Genomic DNA, 16,192 nt, shown 5'->3' on the forward strand with positions numbered 1-16,192 from the left:
TTTTGAATTATTACTCGTCATTTACCTCCTTCAAAGGAATGTTCTATGAGATATCATGTGTCATAAGTGTATTAAATTCATAGTCCACTTTGTAACAACTTATAATAATGCTCTTACATGTATCAAGAAATGTATTGTACATAATCCCTCATCTTACAATGCAACCATGGAATTAAATGCTCTTAACAACTTGCATGCATTTAAAGATAGCTAACATGCAATCAATAATGCCGCTTCAAAGTAGAACATCTTATTTCTTAATGAAGACAAAATAATAAATAAATATTTCAAATATAAGACCTTGCAAATTGTATATGACACACCTGATCCCAACAAATTTGTTATTACATATTCATAATTTTAAATTATTTTAATCATTCTCAATATATTTAATAATTAGAGGTAGAATATTTTATTTATATTTTTCTCTCTATCATTCTCGTGTTCATATTTACATCTAACTTGCATTTTATTCCTTATTCTAATAATGAATTGCTTAACACTAAAATATTGATTAAAATTCTAACACCATTGAATCCAAAAACTTCTAGAACTGTCTTTTCTTACAAAATTAAATTCCCATAAAAAAATTATAAAATATAAATATACTAATATTAATGCACCAATCATGAGCTATTTATACATAATACTATTATGTTTTCCTTTCATAAAATTCTGAAATAAACATGAAACGATGCTCTTGGCAATATTACTTAATTGATTTTATCATATTTTTTCTGTAAATACTCTTTTTAAAATTAATTATTACAATTTCGTAAGTTTCTTTCTGTATTCTTCAAATAAAGGGTACACGTGCATATCCTACCCGTGGACAAAAAACATTGTGGAACACTTGCAATAGTTTACCCAGAAGGAATCTAAACTTCAAAGACTTTTACGAAAATTTTCAAATATAAGGAAAGTGACTATTTTTTTTATTTAACTACCAGATATTTTAACAATATTTTAAGTCCCCAACTAAAATATCTAAATAAAAAATGAGCCTTACGTAATAGATGCTCTCAATTGTTTTTAGTTGCATCCACATCTAATTACTTTTGAATGACAAAAATATTGTATCATACTTGTGTTACTGAAAAACATTTACGCCTTTTAATTTCATTAAAGGAAAGCGATCTTCTTGAATGAGATGAAGCACTACAAGTCTGAAAATAGCACTTACCCAAAAAGTGGCCTACGCTAACATTTTATGTTACGTTTGTTTTGATCTTAAAGGGAAGGTTGACAAACCTAACCTTATGTGAATATTAAACATCACAAAAATTGGTCAAACCCACAATGTTAAAATCAATGACGACTTCCAGACAGATCGTTGACGTGTTTCCTCTCCCGGTCATTTTCTAATTCTTGATTTAGTGCTTTTCTAAGAGATTGCAATAAATAGTTTAATTTTTATCCTTGAAAAAGAAGAGAATAGTAACATCAAATTTGACTCGTTTGGTTCCAACATTAAAGTTTTACTGGAAATTCAAAATTCTAATATAAAAATAAATTAATCGCTTCAAATAATTCTTTTCAGCTCTAATAAAAAAAATATTTAATATTAAAAATATCCCTTCCAAATGAAAAAAGCTTTTTGCAGCTGTTTGCATGCTACCATCTCAAGAACATCTTTCCCCTTTATAGTAGTTATTTTTGCTAACATTATATATCTAGAAGTTAGTCTCTATACAGTAAATATCTTATTTGGAATTAAGAGACAACGAAAATAGAAGTTTTGCAATCATTAAAATCAAATCAAAAATTAATATAAAATAATTACATTTTATTATTGAAACGTTCTTTTTCTTTAATAATAGAAAACAAATCAATTTTTTATTTAATAATAAAAAACAAATCAAATCTAAATCTAATATGAAATTTAATCTCCTAAATAGAAAACAAATCAATTTTTTATTTAATAATAATAAAAAACAAATCAAATCTAAATCTAATATGAAATTTAATCTCCTAAATAGAAATATGCTCATGTTGTCTTTTTCTTTTACTATTGATTTTTTCAAATATTTGACTTTTTATTTTTCATTCATGAATGATTACACCTCAAAATGTAATAACCAAATGTTTTTAAATGTTCAAATTATTATTAATAATCAAAATGTTTTTAAATGCTAAATCATTAGGAGTCCAATGTAATTAATTGAGAAAAGCTTAATTCATTTTATCAACATAAAATGGTAAAAATACATCCAAAAACACTCAGCAATTACAAAATATAGAATATTATGTCTCTTTTTTATTTGGTATATATACATACCATATCAAACTTCCACATTTGGTCTTATTTTTATTTTATTCGGTACTTTTTAAAAATTCCTTAAATAAATATAAGACTCCCGGTTTTCTTCAAGTTCCTTATATAGTTGACAATAATTTGACTGGAAAATATATTATTGCGTGGCTCTTAATGTTGTTATAATTAGTCTACTAATCTTAAATCTTCATTGGTTTTAAAGAGGTCACTGATATATAGTATCTTTATAATCGTTTTTTCCAAGGGTAGCAGCGGGTAGGAGGCAAGAAGATTTGTGGAGATGGTTATGAGCAGAGAGGCAATAAGATTAAGGGCTTGTGCGCTTTACAAGATGAGAATACAACACCATTGAAGAACAGTAGATAACAAAATTGTGGCATCTGTGATATCCCTTGATGGTCAGTCAACCTCCACCAATGGATCTCAGATTTTACAAACATAGACTGAATCACCCTCCAACAAGGTCAACCTCGGGCGCCTTCAATGTGAAATCCCTCGAGCTTTCATATTACAAAAGGCTACTCCTTTTTCATAGGGTACTCCTTTCTCACATTCCTCAAGCTGTCATATTACAACAGGATACACCTTTCTCACATCCCTGAATCTTCTAAATTACAGTGGAACCCACCCTCCCACCATTTGTGTTTAAGCCTTTCCATCCACCCAACATGTCACTTGCTGGTTTGCTTTTTCAAAGTGCTGGTTGATTCCATTATACAGTTGTTTTCCAAAGCAGACCAAATGGTTAGGGTTTTCAAGGTGACAAGAGTTAGATCATAGTCTCACACTACTCCACTATCCCTGATTTGTTCATCTCAATGCCTTCCAGAGGCTTCAATTTCAATCTTTGCCCTCTTGAGATCATTCTCGTCTATTTTAGGGCGTTCAATGAGTTCATGGAGAAATGTGCAGCTTGAACCTCGCCGACATCCTTTGGGGGAGTTAAAATACAAGCAAGGCTTTCGAAATTTAGATTTATTCATATCTACTCCACAGAGCCCACCCAGATTCCCAGGTTGTAGCTGACCACCACGCTCGATACCTTGCTGTACACCATGCTGATGAATAAGCTCTTTGCGGTATTGCAGACCATTTTGATTGACATGATCATTTTTGTTGGGCCCGCCATGCTGTTGAATTAGACTCTTATAGTACTGTTCATTTTGTGTGCCTGTCCATTTTGGGCCTCCCGTAATCATTGGAGCGGTAACTGTGACTCCCTTTGGAGTCTGACATGCAACTTGCGCAGAAGATGTAGGGAGAACAACTGTTGCAGGCCTTGGCATAAATTGTGAAGTGGCAAGCCCATTACTTGAAGATACTAAAGCTGGAGATGACATTGGCATATGCCTTGCATTAGAGAACTCTAACCGTTCTGATGGCTGAGATCCCAATTCAGTTGTAACATATACTTTTGCCTCTGAGATTGGTGGATTTAATGGTGCTTGAATATTACTAGATAGAATTTCTCCACTTTTATTAATTCCAGGATTTACAGAGGGTGTAGCTTGAGGTTTACAAATGTTTGTAGGATTTAATTCATGTTGAAATTTGAGTGTAGATTCATTCCCATTAACGTTTGTGTTAATTGGTAATGAGGTAGGAATTCCCTCCATTTGTGTATTATCATTTTTGTTGGGCTGAGCACTCAGAGTTTGAATTATTTGTGGATTTCTAAGTATTTTAATCAGCAAATCTGGATCAATCATACTTCCTTCCTCATTAGATCTCATTATTGCAAAGAAAGCAGCTTTAGCTGCTGCAGCAACATCTGGTTCAATTGTAAGATTAGATGGGGATGTGGGTATGTTTTTTGGTTCTTCAGCTCTGGTGTTTGAATCGTCACCAAATGATTGCATTGCAGTGGAATTCAACAATGGTCCATGAATATTATTGCCTCCAAATAGAGATACTCCACTAGAATTATTCCCTGTACATATTTTTTAAATAGTGTTAGTGTCAACAAAATGAAAGAAAAGAGACTGGATATTCCTTCGCATTTATAAACTCAAAAAATTTGCCAAAAGTAGAAATGCATACCTGATGACTGCGAGCTTTCATGTGAGCTAAACACTGGAGTGGAATCTTCAAGATCTCCCACCTCCTCTTCTTCTATAGGTGTCAATGGGATGAGAGCGGTTTCAGAATCATCAAGTTCCCCATAAGGTTCAGTTGGCTCCACAGGGCTGTAGATTTATAGTAGGTATCACAAAAAATTTCATGAGATCATTTGACTAGAATAACTTAGCAGGGTCACAAAATGTGGCTTGAAAGTAAACCTATAGCTACCTTGGCGGAATAGCTGATGGTCGGGGATATACAGCTTCCAAAAACCTTACTTCACGCTCACACTGTGTTTTAATCTCTTCACTGTCATCTCCAACAGCTACTTTCCATGAATGATTGATAACAAACTACACAAACATCAAATAGCTCAGAGATAACTAGTTCTTTTAAATAAGAACCAACTCTACTTGAGCTTAAATTAAGAAACTACCACTACATAAAAAATTAAGAGAAAGCAATCTAAAGGTCATTACAACAAAAGAAATTACAGTAATTATTTAATTGACATATAATTTATCTGACTGACATGGAACATTTAGCAATTAGTATTTGTGGGATCATTTAATGATTGCTTAATTGAGATAACATTAAATAATTATTTGTTTAAGAGAACATTAACGATTATTTGATCGAACGAGAGCATTTAACAATTTTTCCAATTTAGAGAGGACATTTTATTATTTTTAACATTATTTGATTGAGGGGGGATTTTTTAAATTCGATCACCTAACAAGCTACCATATCACATACCCTGGGAGGTATTCGCCATGCTGTCTGTGGCTCCATGCAAGGTTCTTCTGGTGTACACTGTGATGGAACACTTCTTCCAAATCCAGGAGGTAAATCATAATCAAATCCAGATTCCATTGGATGCCACAACAAGCGTTTCTTTGCTTGCAGTTGATCTTGAACTCCAACCTGACCTGCCTGCAGAGGTGCATCTTCAGCAAGAAATAATCTAACCTGCAAGAAAAAAAATTAAAGCATAAATAATAGGTGATCCTTAAAAAATGAACATTTTCCCTAGCCTATGGTTGAGCATGAAGCAATTAACCATAAGATTAAAAAAATTGAACCAATCATGGTGACTTTTAATGGTTGTTAGCCTATGGTTGAGCATGAAGCAATTAACCATAAGATTAAAAAAATTGAACCAATCATGGTGACTTTTAATGGTTGTTAGCCTATGGTTTTTTTCCCAGAAAACATTTGTAACGTCATATTGAATATGAGATTACGTCTTGTAAAAGCTGAAGAAGCTTTGCAGAAGGAAAAACAACAACAAACAGACAAAAGGAAAAAGGACCGGAAGCAAAAGGCTAACAAGTAAAGTAGCTACACAGCCACAAAGAAGAGATTGGACAGCAAACAGCAGGAAAGAAACAAAAACAAGGGCCAAGAAAAACAAAGGAAGAACAGCCCACCAGGAAGAGTCAAAGCTCCCAACACAGACAAATATAGCAGAACAGAGTGGACAAAGATGATTGAGCATGAAGCAATTAAGCATAGATAAGAAAAAAATTGAACCAATAATGGAGTCAAATTTATTCTTTTACACCATTTAAGCTATATTCTCTTAAAATTAACAGTATAGATTACCTAAATACATCTATCTAAAGATCGCCCAGCAATATCAATCTTGAGCTATTAATTATTATATTTATTGAAACCTTATCATATTCTACTTCAAAATTGTTTAAATATTATTTTATTTACATTGTTTACTTCATTTTTATTTGAGGAGCTATATTTACAAGTTATTTTATTTTTATTTTATATACCTAAAAATTATTTTAAATTTTAATTATTTACTTGAGTGTTATTTTATAATTTATTTAAGAGTTATTTATTTTACTTTATTTTTATTTGAAGGTATTTTACAGAAATTTTATTACATATGTTAGTTGATTTTATTTTACTTTAGAACTATTTAACAATAGTTTTTTATTTCTATTTAAAAAGGAAAACAAACACATTTCAAGACATGTTAAAAGTAGCATTTTATTTTGAATATTAAGGAGCCATTGAAACTTTTTAATTTCATAATAAAACTTCAAATATCACAACGTAACTGTGAACTTATTGGACTTTAAAGTACTAATCATGTTTTCCCTTACGAAATATAGCAGAATTCCTCCACCTTTTTAATTTCACAGTAAAACTTCAACTATTACGAAACATAGCAGCAGAATTCCTCCACCTTATTTCACAGTAAAACTTCAACTATCATGAAGTAACTGGGGAATCAAGGGACTAAGATGTTTTCCCTTATGTAAGGTTCGCAGAACTCCTAAACCCTTTCAATTCCACAGCAAAATTTTTAAGTACCCTTTCAAATGCCTAGGGGGTTATCCAGTCCCCTGATCTTCTTTAAGCCCATTCTGCCACCAGCTGTTCCTACAATGAATGCTGATCCTACAATGAATGCTGCCCCAATGCTGCTCAAGGGCGCATAAGATTTCTACTACAAATATCATGAAAAGGCCTAATACAAAAATAGAACTCTATAATTTCAAAAGCAAACTCACACTTAGTGCATTTTGGCGCTAGAGTAATCAACTTCAGATCTTGGAAGTGAAGATAATCAGCATTCATGCAATCTACAGTAATAAACTTATTAAAATAAAAAGTTCAGACTTAAGGGAATTTGAGATACATTGGGCGGATTAACAGAAAAAATGACTCTGCATATAGAGTTGCTCATACATAAAGTAGATCCTGCATTTTGCATTTTATAAATAATTTTGACGGTTACCCCTACACAAGTTTTTGCCTAACACCAAGCATAGCCTGTCCTCGGAACTTCAAAGAGAGGTGCACAGATTTTTGTTCAGATTATAAAGCAAAATTGAAACATGAATAGTGCAATCTTACAAGATGTCCACACATACATGATCCATCCAATGACGTATTGACAGGGAAAGCCTTTCTGACAATACTCTTCACCGAAAAAAAATCTGGAAAATCAGTCACGTGCATGCGCATTAAACAAGAGTATCAATCTAACCCGTTATGATCTCTAGCAATTAATTATCAATGACGTGATGGCCATTAGTAACTGTTTCAAATAATGTTTACTTCTCTTATATGATATTTTAAACACAAAGGAGGCTATATTTAGGTTAAATTTGAGATTCTTTTATATTTTTAACTAAAAATGTATTTGTGGGCGAAGGACACAGTCTGCAAGTAGCATTCATGTGAATGATTTATAATTTTTAAGACTTTCTTATTTATGTACCGTGGAAACAAGTTACTCTAATCACTGGAAGATTATAGGTCAAGCGATTTATTCCCAAAATATTCAGAACTTTCAGTATTCAGGATCAATGAAGTTAAGGAATAATACAGCTCTAAAGTAAACTTAAAGGTAGATTTGCCCTTTTATAATTGCAATCCTCATCAAGGGCACCCTAATTTGTAAAAGTAATGACTTTACAAACAATTATAGACCTCTGATTTCTCTAATCATCTAGATTTATCAATTCAGCTAATCATGATGTAACAGATTCCGAATCAAAAAAGCCTAACTTACCAGCATCAGTGAGGACTTTGAAATAGAAATCGGCTTACTCTTTCTTTTGACCTGTAACTGTTTACTCAAGTTGATTTGCAAAGATCCTCACTGATGCTCAGTTGAACACTTATACCCCTATGACATGGCATACAACCTCTGGTCAACGTCATCATTTCTCAAACTAAAAAACATGCGGCCTTGAGGACACTTCTTTGATAAGCTGGAGAATACACAACCATTTCCTACCATTTCCAACCGTCCTTAAGTTATTTCTGCCTGCACAAACAACCTTTCTCAAAACTAATCTTCACAAGAATACGAAGCAAAGGAAATCATTTCTGGCTATCTCCAGCCCATTTCAGTCTGCACAAACAACCCTTCTCAGCACCAATCCTCAAAAGAAGCAGCACAGGAGCCTATTTTTGATAGATTTCATATTCTCTTTTAGGACTTGACATGTCTCCATGCCATTTCAGCCTGCAGATGCAACCTTTTCTTAACATCAATCTTCAACGAAGTGTCAGAAGCTATTTCTGGCTATCTCCAGGTCATTTCAACCCTTGGAAACAACCTTTTCTCAACACCAATATTCAAAAAAGGAAGAACAAGCAGTCACTTCATTTCCGATTGCCTCCAGGCCATTTAAACCTGCAGAACAAACTTTCTAAACACCAATCTCCAAACAATGAAGCACAAGACACTCTTTTGGTAATGTTTTTACTTTTAATTTTGTAGGAATTTTATTGTATGCTTCACTGTTTGCAGGCTGTTTTGGCAATCAAAAACAACCTTTCTCAACACACAAAATCATTATCAATGTGTGATTATCCACACTTTATTTTGCTTAGGTTTATAAAATACATACTCCAACAATTTGATGTGAAAATTTGTTGATTTTTAAATTATAGTTTCATATTTTTTAATTTTTATATGATTAATTAATAAATATTAGCTCATAAACATCATTTATGCATATTATTTGTGAGTTTTGGATATTGTAATTTAACCATTTCCAACATGCACCACTGATGCTTCTCCATAATATTCATAAACCTCACAAAACTAGAGCACTAACAACAACAGCCCCTACACAAAAACCAACTCATAATTTACTGTTACATTCCCAGTGCATCTGTTTACAAAAAAAAGTTAAGTACTTCTTACCTTGTTTATGAGCCACTAAAAGTTTGAAGCTATAAAATTAACTCTGGGATGAAAGCCTTCAATGCAAGAAGGCTGAAATAGAAGGGCAGAAACCACAACAATCTGTGAAGATGTATGTTAAAGCTACAACAGAAACAATTAATTCTAATAACACATAAGTGGAAAACAATAAGATCTAAAAACATCTACCTACCAGGTAGAAACTATATCATTTGATTTTGTAAATCATCCTGTATGCTCTTAAAATAACGAAGGTCAAGAAGACAAGAACCAAGGTATGTAATTATTATATAGGATTTGACTGCATAGTTTCGAGTCAATCATTATTGACTCATATTTTATGTAAAGTATTTAGAGAGAACCCATTTTGCAGGAACATAAATGGAGTCCACTAGGAACTCATTGCATCTAGGTGATGCTCACGAGGGTGAAACATCAGGAGTTCCCCAAAAAAACACAAAACTCAATACCACACTGGCTACAGTGCACAAAATACTCATCCCAATACCATTTTGGCTCTGGTGCACTTAACAAATTTACCTTCACTATCAGACCCAGACCATTTGTTATGGATATTGCTAGCTCTTTCATATTTATACAAGTGGTACTTCTGCAGTATATGATGTAAGTTTTCAAGATTCAACTCTATACTAACTCTACATTGACCTATATTTTATTTCTGGTGGTGCACAAAAGCCGTTCTAACACAAGTATTTGTGGCCTAACTCAATGGACTTGGGTAATGCTGAGAAGGGTGAAGCACAACTCACCAATCCTAGTGCTACTCAAGATTTTCAACATACATGCATGTCTACCGAATCTAACTTGAGTGTATCCATTGACCATCACAAACTCCAACAAACATCTCTAAGAAGCACACTAAATGAAAAAAATTACAAACCAGCAATGCTGAGTTATGCACTAACCCTAAGTAAACTATGCCAACATTAACCCTACATTTAACCATATTTAATGAGCAATAGTTTGCAAGAAACCATTTATCACAAGCATCAATGCTCCACCTAGGTGATGCTATGAAGCACACTTATTGAAAAACTTACAAACCACGTTATGCACTAACCCTAAATAAATCATGCCAACCTTAACCCTACATTTACCCATATTCAACAAGCAATAGTTTGCAAGAACCCATCTCTCACAAGCATCAATGCTCCACCTAGGTGATGCTCAAACATGCAAAGCATAGGGACTTCCCAAGAGCTCACCAATCCTAGTGCTACTCGAGATATTCAACTTGCATGTCTTATAAATCCAAATTGAATGCAACCGTTGACAATCACAAACTCCAATAATCACCTCTAGAAAACACAAATTTCATATACCTTTACGAACTAACAATGTTGAATTAAGCACTAATCGCAACCAAATTATACCAACCATAACCCTACAATGGCCCATATCTAATGAGTAGTGGCTTACAATAACCTATATTTAATTAGTAGTTCGCAAGGATCCATCTCTCACGAACATTAATGGCCCACTCAACTAAATGCACATAGCCAATACTAAGAAGGTTGAAGCACGATGTCTTCCTAATTCCCAAAAGCTCACCAATCCTAGCACTACATATTTTTAACTTGTGTGTTAACTAAATCCAACTTGATTGTAGCACCAATATTACCATCACAAACTCAAATAATCCAACCCTAGCCCTAAATTGAAATATCTTTTGATTTGTGACTCACGAGAAATAGCATTTCGCTTTGCCTTAAATGCAAATAATGATGTTCAAATTGGTTAGGGACAAAGAATTCATACAAGCTCACAAATCCTCAAACCAATCATGTTGATTTAAGCATTAACCCTAACTAAACTTACCTTAACCCTACATTGCCCGATATTTAATGAATAGCCATTCCCAAGAACATACTTCTCACAAACTTTGTTCCACTTGAAGGCAATGCTCAAGTGGGTGAAACACAAGATTTTCTTAAGAGCTCATCATTCCTAATTCGAACTCATTCGTTACAGAGACATCACAAGCTCCAATAATGCTAAATTCAATGCCAAGCCTAAATAAACCATAATAATCTTCACTCTACAATGTCTACATTGAACCTTGTTTATGAGTAGAAAATCCATCTCTCATAATGAGTTACATTGAACCATGTTTATAAGTAAAAGTTAACAACAATCCATCTGAAAATGGGTTTACGTTTCACTTAGCATCAAATGCACCTAAACCATAACAATCTTAACCCTACACCGGCCCATAATGAGTTACATTGAACCATGTTTATGAGTAAAGGTTAACAACAATCCATCTGACAATGGGTTAACGTTTCACTTAGCATCAAATGCACCTAAACCATAACAATCTTAACTCTACATTGGCCCATGTTGATGAGTAAACATTCACAATAACCCATCTCTCACAATGGTTAATGTTTCACTTAACATCAAATGCACCCAAATGATGCTCTATTGCTTGAAGCACACTAGGCCTTCAAAGAGCTCACCAAACCTAGAACCAACCATGCTAAACTAATCCTAGCTTTTGATCTGTATTTAATTAGTAATTTTTCAAAAGAACCCTCTCTTGTGAGCAGTACTGTTCCACTTGGTTGATTATATTCAAAAGGTCGAAGCATAGGAACTTACATGAGCTCACCAATCCAAGTACTAGGATTTTCAACTTGTGTGTCTACTAAATGCAATTTGATTGTAACATCGACCATCACAAATTCCAATAATTATTCCATGAAAGACACGTGAATTTTTCTAACTTCCAATAACCAAGAATTACCCCATTGAGCAAAAATCATAACAACCTTAATAATGCCTAGTAAAAAAAAGTTGTCACTAACAACAGAAACGAAGGATTGCAAGGTCTAAGTGAAAAGACCAGCAAAACCCTTAATATAATACTAAATGAATATCCTAGGAAAATTCAAATCACTGGAACACATTATTAACATTGGCAAGTCATTTACTCCTGCTGTCTACCACAGTGCAATCTCTATCCTGTTTATTAGAAAGCTCATGAATTCAGTAATGTAAAATATGACGCATGAAATCTTCCAAATCTGTAATACCAGTCACTACATTTAAGATTAACAAAAAAGTCACTATCATTCAAGCACCTCTGAAAAAAGCATCCAATTCATAGGATTCAACACTCCTTTAACTTCAAAAGACAAGGTAGAGAGGAGATAAACACCTGACATAAATTGGTCTCTGGCGCCCAGGACACTTTCTTCATATTTCGACGACTGGGCTTGTTCTGCTCGGCTTGGCTAGGCATTTAATTCAAAACCCCCATGCTGGGCAATATGGTAGAAGCGGTCATCTGCAAATTCACCATTGAGCCCATTCCTTCCTCAGTCTCCGTTTCCTTACAATGCCTACTTTTTCCTTATGAACTCGACAACTTTAATCTTGAGTGACTCTTTTATTGCCAATACAAGATGCTCTTATGTCCTTAACTATATTTAATGGGCAGCCGAAGGGCAGTGCAAATCATGGCCTATATTTAGCGGGATCTGAGTTCTTTCCGAATCAGATGCTATGATCAAGGAGTCCGTACTATAAACAGGTTCTTGTACAACGGCCAGTATTCCTATCAACTCTCAATGCCTTAAAACATGAATGGTTAATTGAGTACCAATTTCATTGTATTTTTAAAGGTTTAGAACATCTTAAAGGTTAATCACCATTCATTACAATTTCTCTACTATACTGGAAAGGACCACGCTGTGCTGACGGTAGAGATTCAATAATACACTGAAACATCACTGTCTTGGAATGTTCTAAAGGGAATCAGATCGGACAGGACTTGAAACCCTATAAAGCTCAGAAGTCAAATCGCGATATCTTTATGGATCTTTGCTTTTTAATTTCTTTAACAATAGAGTATTGTCTCTTTGGACTGATTTAAAAAATAGAAGTAAAAAAAGAGCTACTGCAAGATGTTGGCAGTATAACAGAGCAGAAATCTTTGACAGCCTTCCGTAGGTTTTCCAGGGTTTACAGTCTGAGTTTAAAATGATCTGATGTGTTATTAATAGATTAGGGTTTTGTTCAGCAACAGAATATTAAAAGGAGCATCCATCGTTTAAAACCCGGAATCACCACTTTAGATTTAAAGTTAGCCTCAAAGCCAACGACAGTCCGCTCTTCCTTCGAGGCAAGACAGATCGACTTACTCTTTCAACCATTAATCCCAAAATACACCACCATTTCAGATTCCAGAACTCAGATTTAGCCAGAATAGGCGGAAAGAACACACGGTTAAACCACGGATCAAACCGATTTCACCGCCGAAAGCAATGAACACTTAAGATCAACATTACCAGTGTTCCTCCACAAAACCAGAGCAAAACCTCCTCAACTTTTCAACGCCACCGTCAAATCCCTCCACCAATCCACTTGAAAATGAAAAGGGAAAACTATCTAGCCAATATTTCACCGATTTCTTTCTTAAAACGCGCAAAACAAAGAAAAGATGAAAAAAAAAATAACGTTTCCAACTCGGATCTCAGCAAACCCTAGCCCGGCATGAAACAAAAACGGTTCAAAACAACAACTCCCCCCGGCTACTAGAACAGAAGAACAATAATGAGAAGCCAAAAGTCGCAGCCATTAAAGTCCATTAAATCTTGGCGCCTGCAAAGCCAAAATCATCGAGAAGAGTTTTGATGGATCGAAAATGGCGTGGCGATTCCGCGTTCATGCTCTCCTCTTCATAAAATCACAACACTACCGATCCCAATCTACGACTGACTTATCTACACTTGTCACAACCCACCCACCACTGCCCTTGCTTATAGAAGCTTATAGACCCTTCCACGGCGCAGCGCAATCGCAGCCGCACAATTCCTCGAATCGACGGTCAAGACAAAGTGTTTTCTTGAAAACCTATTTTGCCTTCACAACCGCACGATAACTAAAGATCCAACGACGTATATCCGTTGTGACCACGTGTACGACGATCGTGGCTTCGATTCTTTCCTGCTTTTGCACGGCATCCACGCAATCGGTGCAACTGCTGCCGTTGGATTGCGTTGATCGTACGGTCATAATTGGGTCAGCCTGGTTCTAGATAAGACACTATACTGGATTTCAAAATTTTATTTTGACTTGTTTTATTTTTTGTGAGCGGTAATTTGCGTTTGTCGGTGCTGCTGTAATGTGCTTTTATGCCCACTTGCCCAAAAAGAAATTGTGAACCACTAACTTCATGGAAATTTCCATTTTCCAAATTTTAAGACTTTCTTTTTCTTTTCTAAAGATTGATGTGGACCTCAACATTTGTGTGGCAGGTTTTCCACAATGGATTTTTTTAATTCAAATATTTGATATTTTCTGGTTTTTAGTTGAAAAACTATCAATTTAAATTTTTCTTAATTCAATTTTTCATAATAAAAAATAAAAAATTTAAGGACATAAATAGTAGATATTTGTTATTTTTTTATTAGTTTGTTAGTTTGAATATTTTGTAATTTAGATATTAACATTGTTTTTTTTTTCATATCACATTTCAATATCTATCATCTGGATGAGATGACAAGAGAAATGAGAATGGTAGGTAGGTTCCTTATGTATGTGTTAGATGTATATTAAGGTTAGTTTGTAGATTAATAAAATTTTAAGAATTAAATAATATCAATTTACATGTTGATTCAAGTTTACTATCTCAATAATGAAATTCAAGAATTAAACAATTTTGATTTGAATATTGAATGTTTGTGTTTAAAAACTTTTATGAATTTTATCATAAATAAAGTTATTCTTCTTCTAAGCTGAGCAATGTTTATTCAAATGTTGAATGTTTATATTTAACATGTTTTTGTAGATATTATCGTAAGTTGAGTTATTCTTCTAATTGATAGTTTTTTTCAATATGAATGGTGTTCTTATTTATTAAAATATTGTTATTATTCAAATTCTAAAACTTGTCAAAACATTAATTATAAAGAGGCATAAGCAATCTTTGTTATTTACTTTATTCTTCATAAAGTAATTAATGTCTAGACATCCCTATTATATTTATTTATAATGAACATAGTTTGTTCATATATCAATTATATTGCCAAATGGCTTTCTTATCTAGGTGAGCTAACATGAAGCATTGAAGTAAAACTCCACATTTTTTAATTTGATTTATTGTGGAAGACGTGGAATTTATCGTCAAAGGTAATGATTAATGAGAGGAGGTGAAGCGAAAAAATGTGGGTGTCCATGATAATGGTGATAGGCCTCCAAAACCTGCACTAACACCAATGAATAAACCAGAGGCATTCAAACACGACAATAGTGACATGAAAGAATTTTTTAATCAAGGGTTGGGGTTTCAAAAGATGTCACAAATGTCATTCAACCTAATTCATTATGACAAATCCTAGCTCACAAAGAATATTTTTTCTTTTCTAGTGGTCTTAATATTGGTTGTTCTTCCCAACATTTTGTTGTTTTTGGGGTTGACAAAAGGAACATGGAGTCTAGGCAAACGTTCTTAATCAACATGACCCACTTTTAGAACTTGGAGTTTGGGTGAGCTTTTTTGAACCACCACCCTTTTGGAAGACATTGTTCTTAAACAACATGGCCACATTATATTGGTCTCACCTTTCTTCCTCTCAAAACCTACTACAACTTGAAACCAAGATGAAGGTTTTTTAGGGTTTGACGTCAAGGTAATAAGTAAGAGCATGTAGATGAAGTAAAGTGTGAAGGAGAAGGCATGTGTGAAGGGCGACACAATTTATATTGTGTACAACAAAGTCAAGGATTAATTGGTAAAGGCAAGATAGCTCAAAGCAGATGAGAGGAGCAAAGTAGAAAAGGAAGTGATAGATAAGGAAATTAGTCCAAGAGTACAAGAGCAAAGAAAGGAAGAATCTAACTACATGCATTCTGACAAAGCATCAAACCTAAGGTAGTTGAGAAAATAATTGAAGTCAGGCTCAACAAAAAGAGCATTAAACCTGAGGTAGTTGAGAAAATCATTGAAATTAGGTGCAACAAAAAGAACATTGAACCTAAGGCAATTTAATAAAAGCACAAAGCATGGAGCAATTAGGTAGATTGTCAAACTCAGGGAATTTGAGAATGCTAGAGCTAGTATGAGGAGAGGAAGATGGAAACCAATAGTTCCCATGGTATTTCAAGTACTACTAAAGGCATTAGGCAATACAACACAAAGTTGA

General features: G+C 33.9%; 1 protein-coding gene across 1 annotated transcript; it reads right to left on the minus strand.

Moving 5' to 3' along the window:
• Positions 1–2,577: 2,577 nt before the first annotated feature.
• LOC131054390 (zinc finger CCCH domain-containing protein 30) lies at positions 2,578–13,788 on the minus strand. Its single transcript, XM_057988900.2, has 5 exons — positions 12,205–13,788; positions 5,093–5,305; positions 4,565–4,689; positions 4,316–4,461; positions 2,578–4,205 (listed from the first exon to the last, which is right to left on the minus strand). The coding sequence occupies exons 1-5, from the start codon at positions 12,286–12,288 to the stop codon at positions 3,091–3,093; spliced, it is 1,683 nt and encodes a 560-aa protein (XP_057844883.2). The 5' UTR covers positions 12,289–13,788; the 3' UTR covers positions 2,578–3,090.
• Between the last annotated feature and the right edge of the window lie 2,404 nt (positions 13,789–16,192).

This window comes from Cryptomeria japonica, chromosome 3 (genome assembly GCF_030272615.1).
Source record: "Cryptomeria japonica chromosome 3, Sugi_1.0, whole genome shotgun sequence".
NCBI classification, from domain to species: Eukaryota; Viridiplantae; Streptophyta; class Pinopsida; order Cupressales; family Cupressaceae; genus Cryptomeria; species Cryptomeria japonica.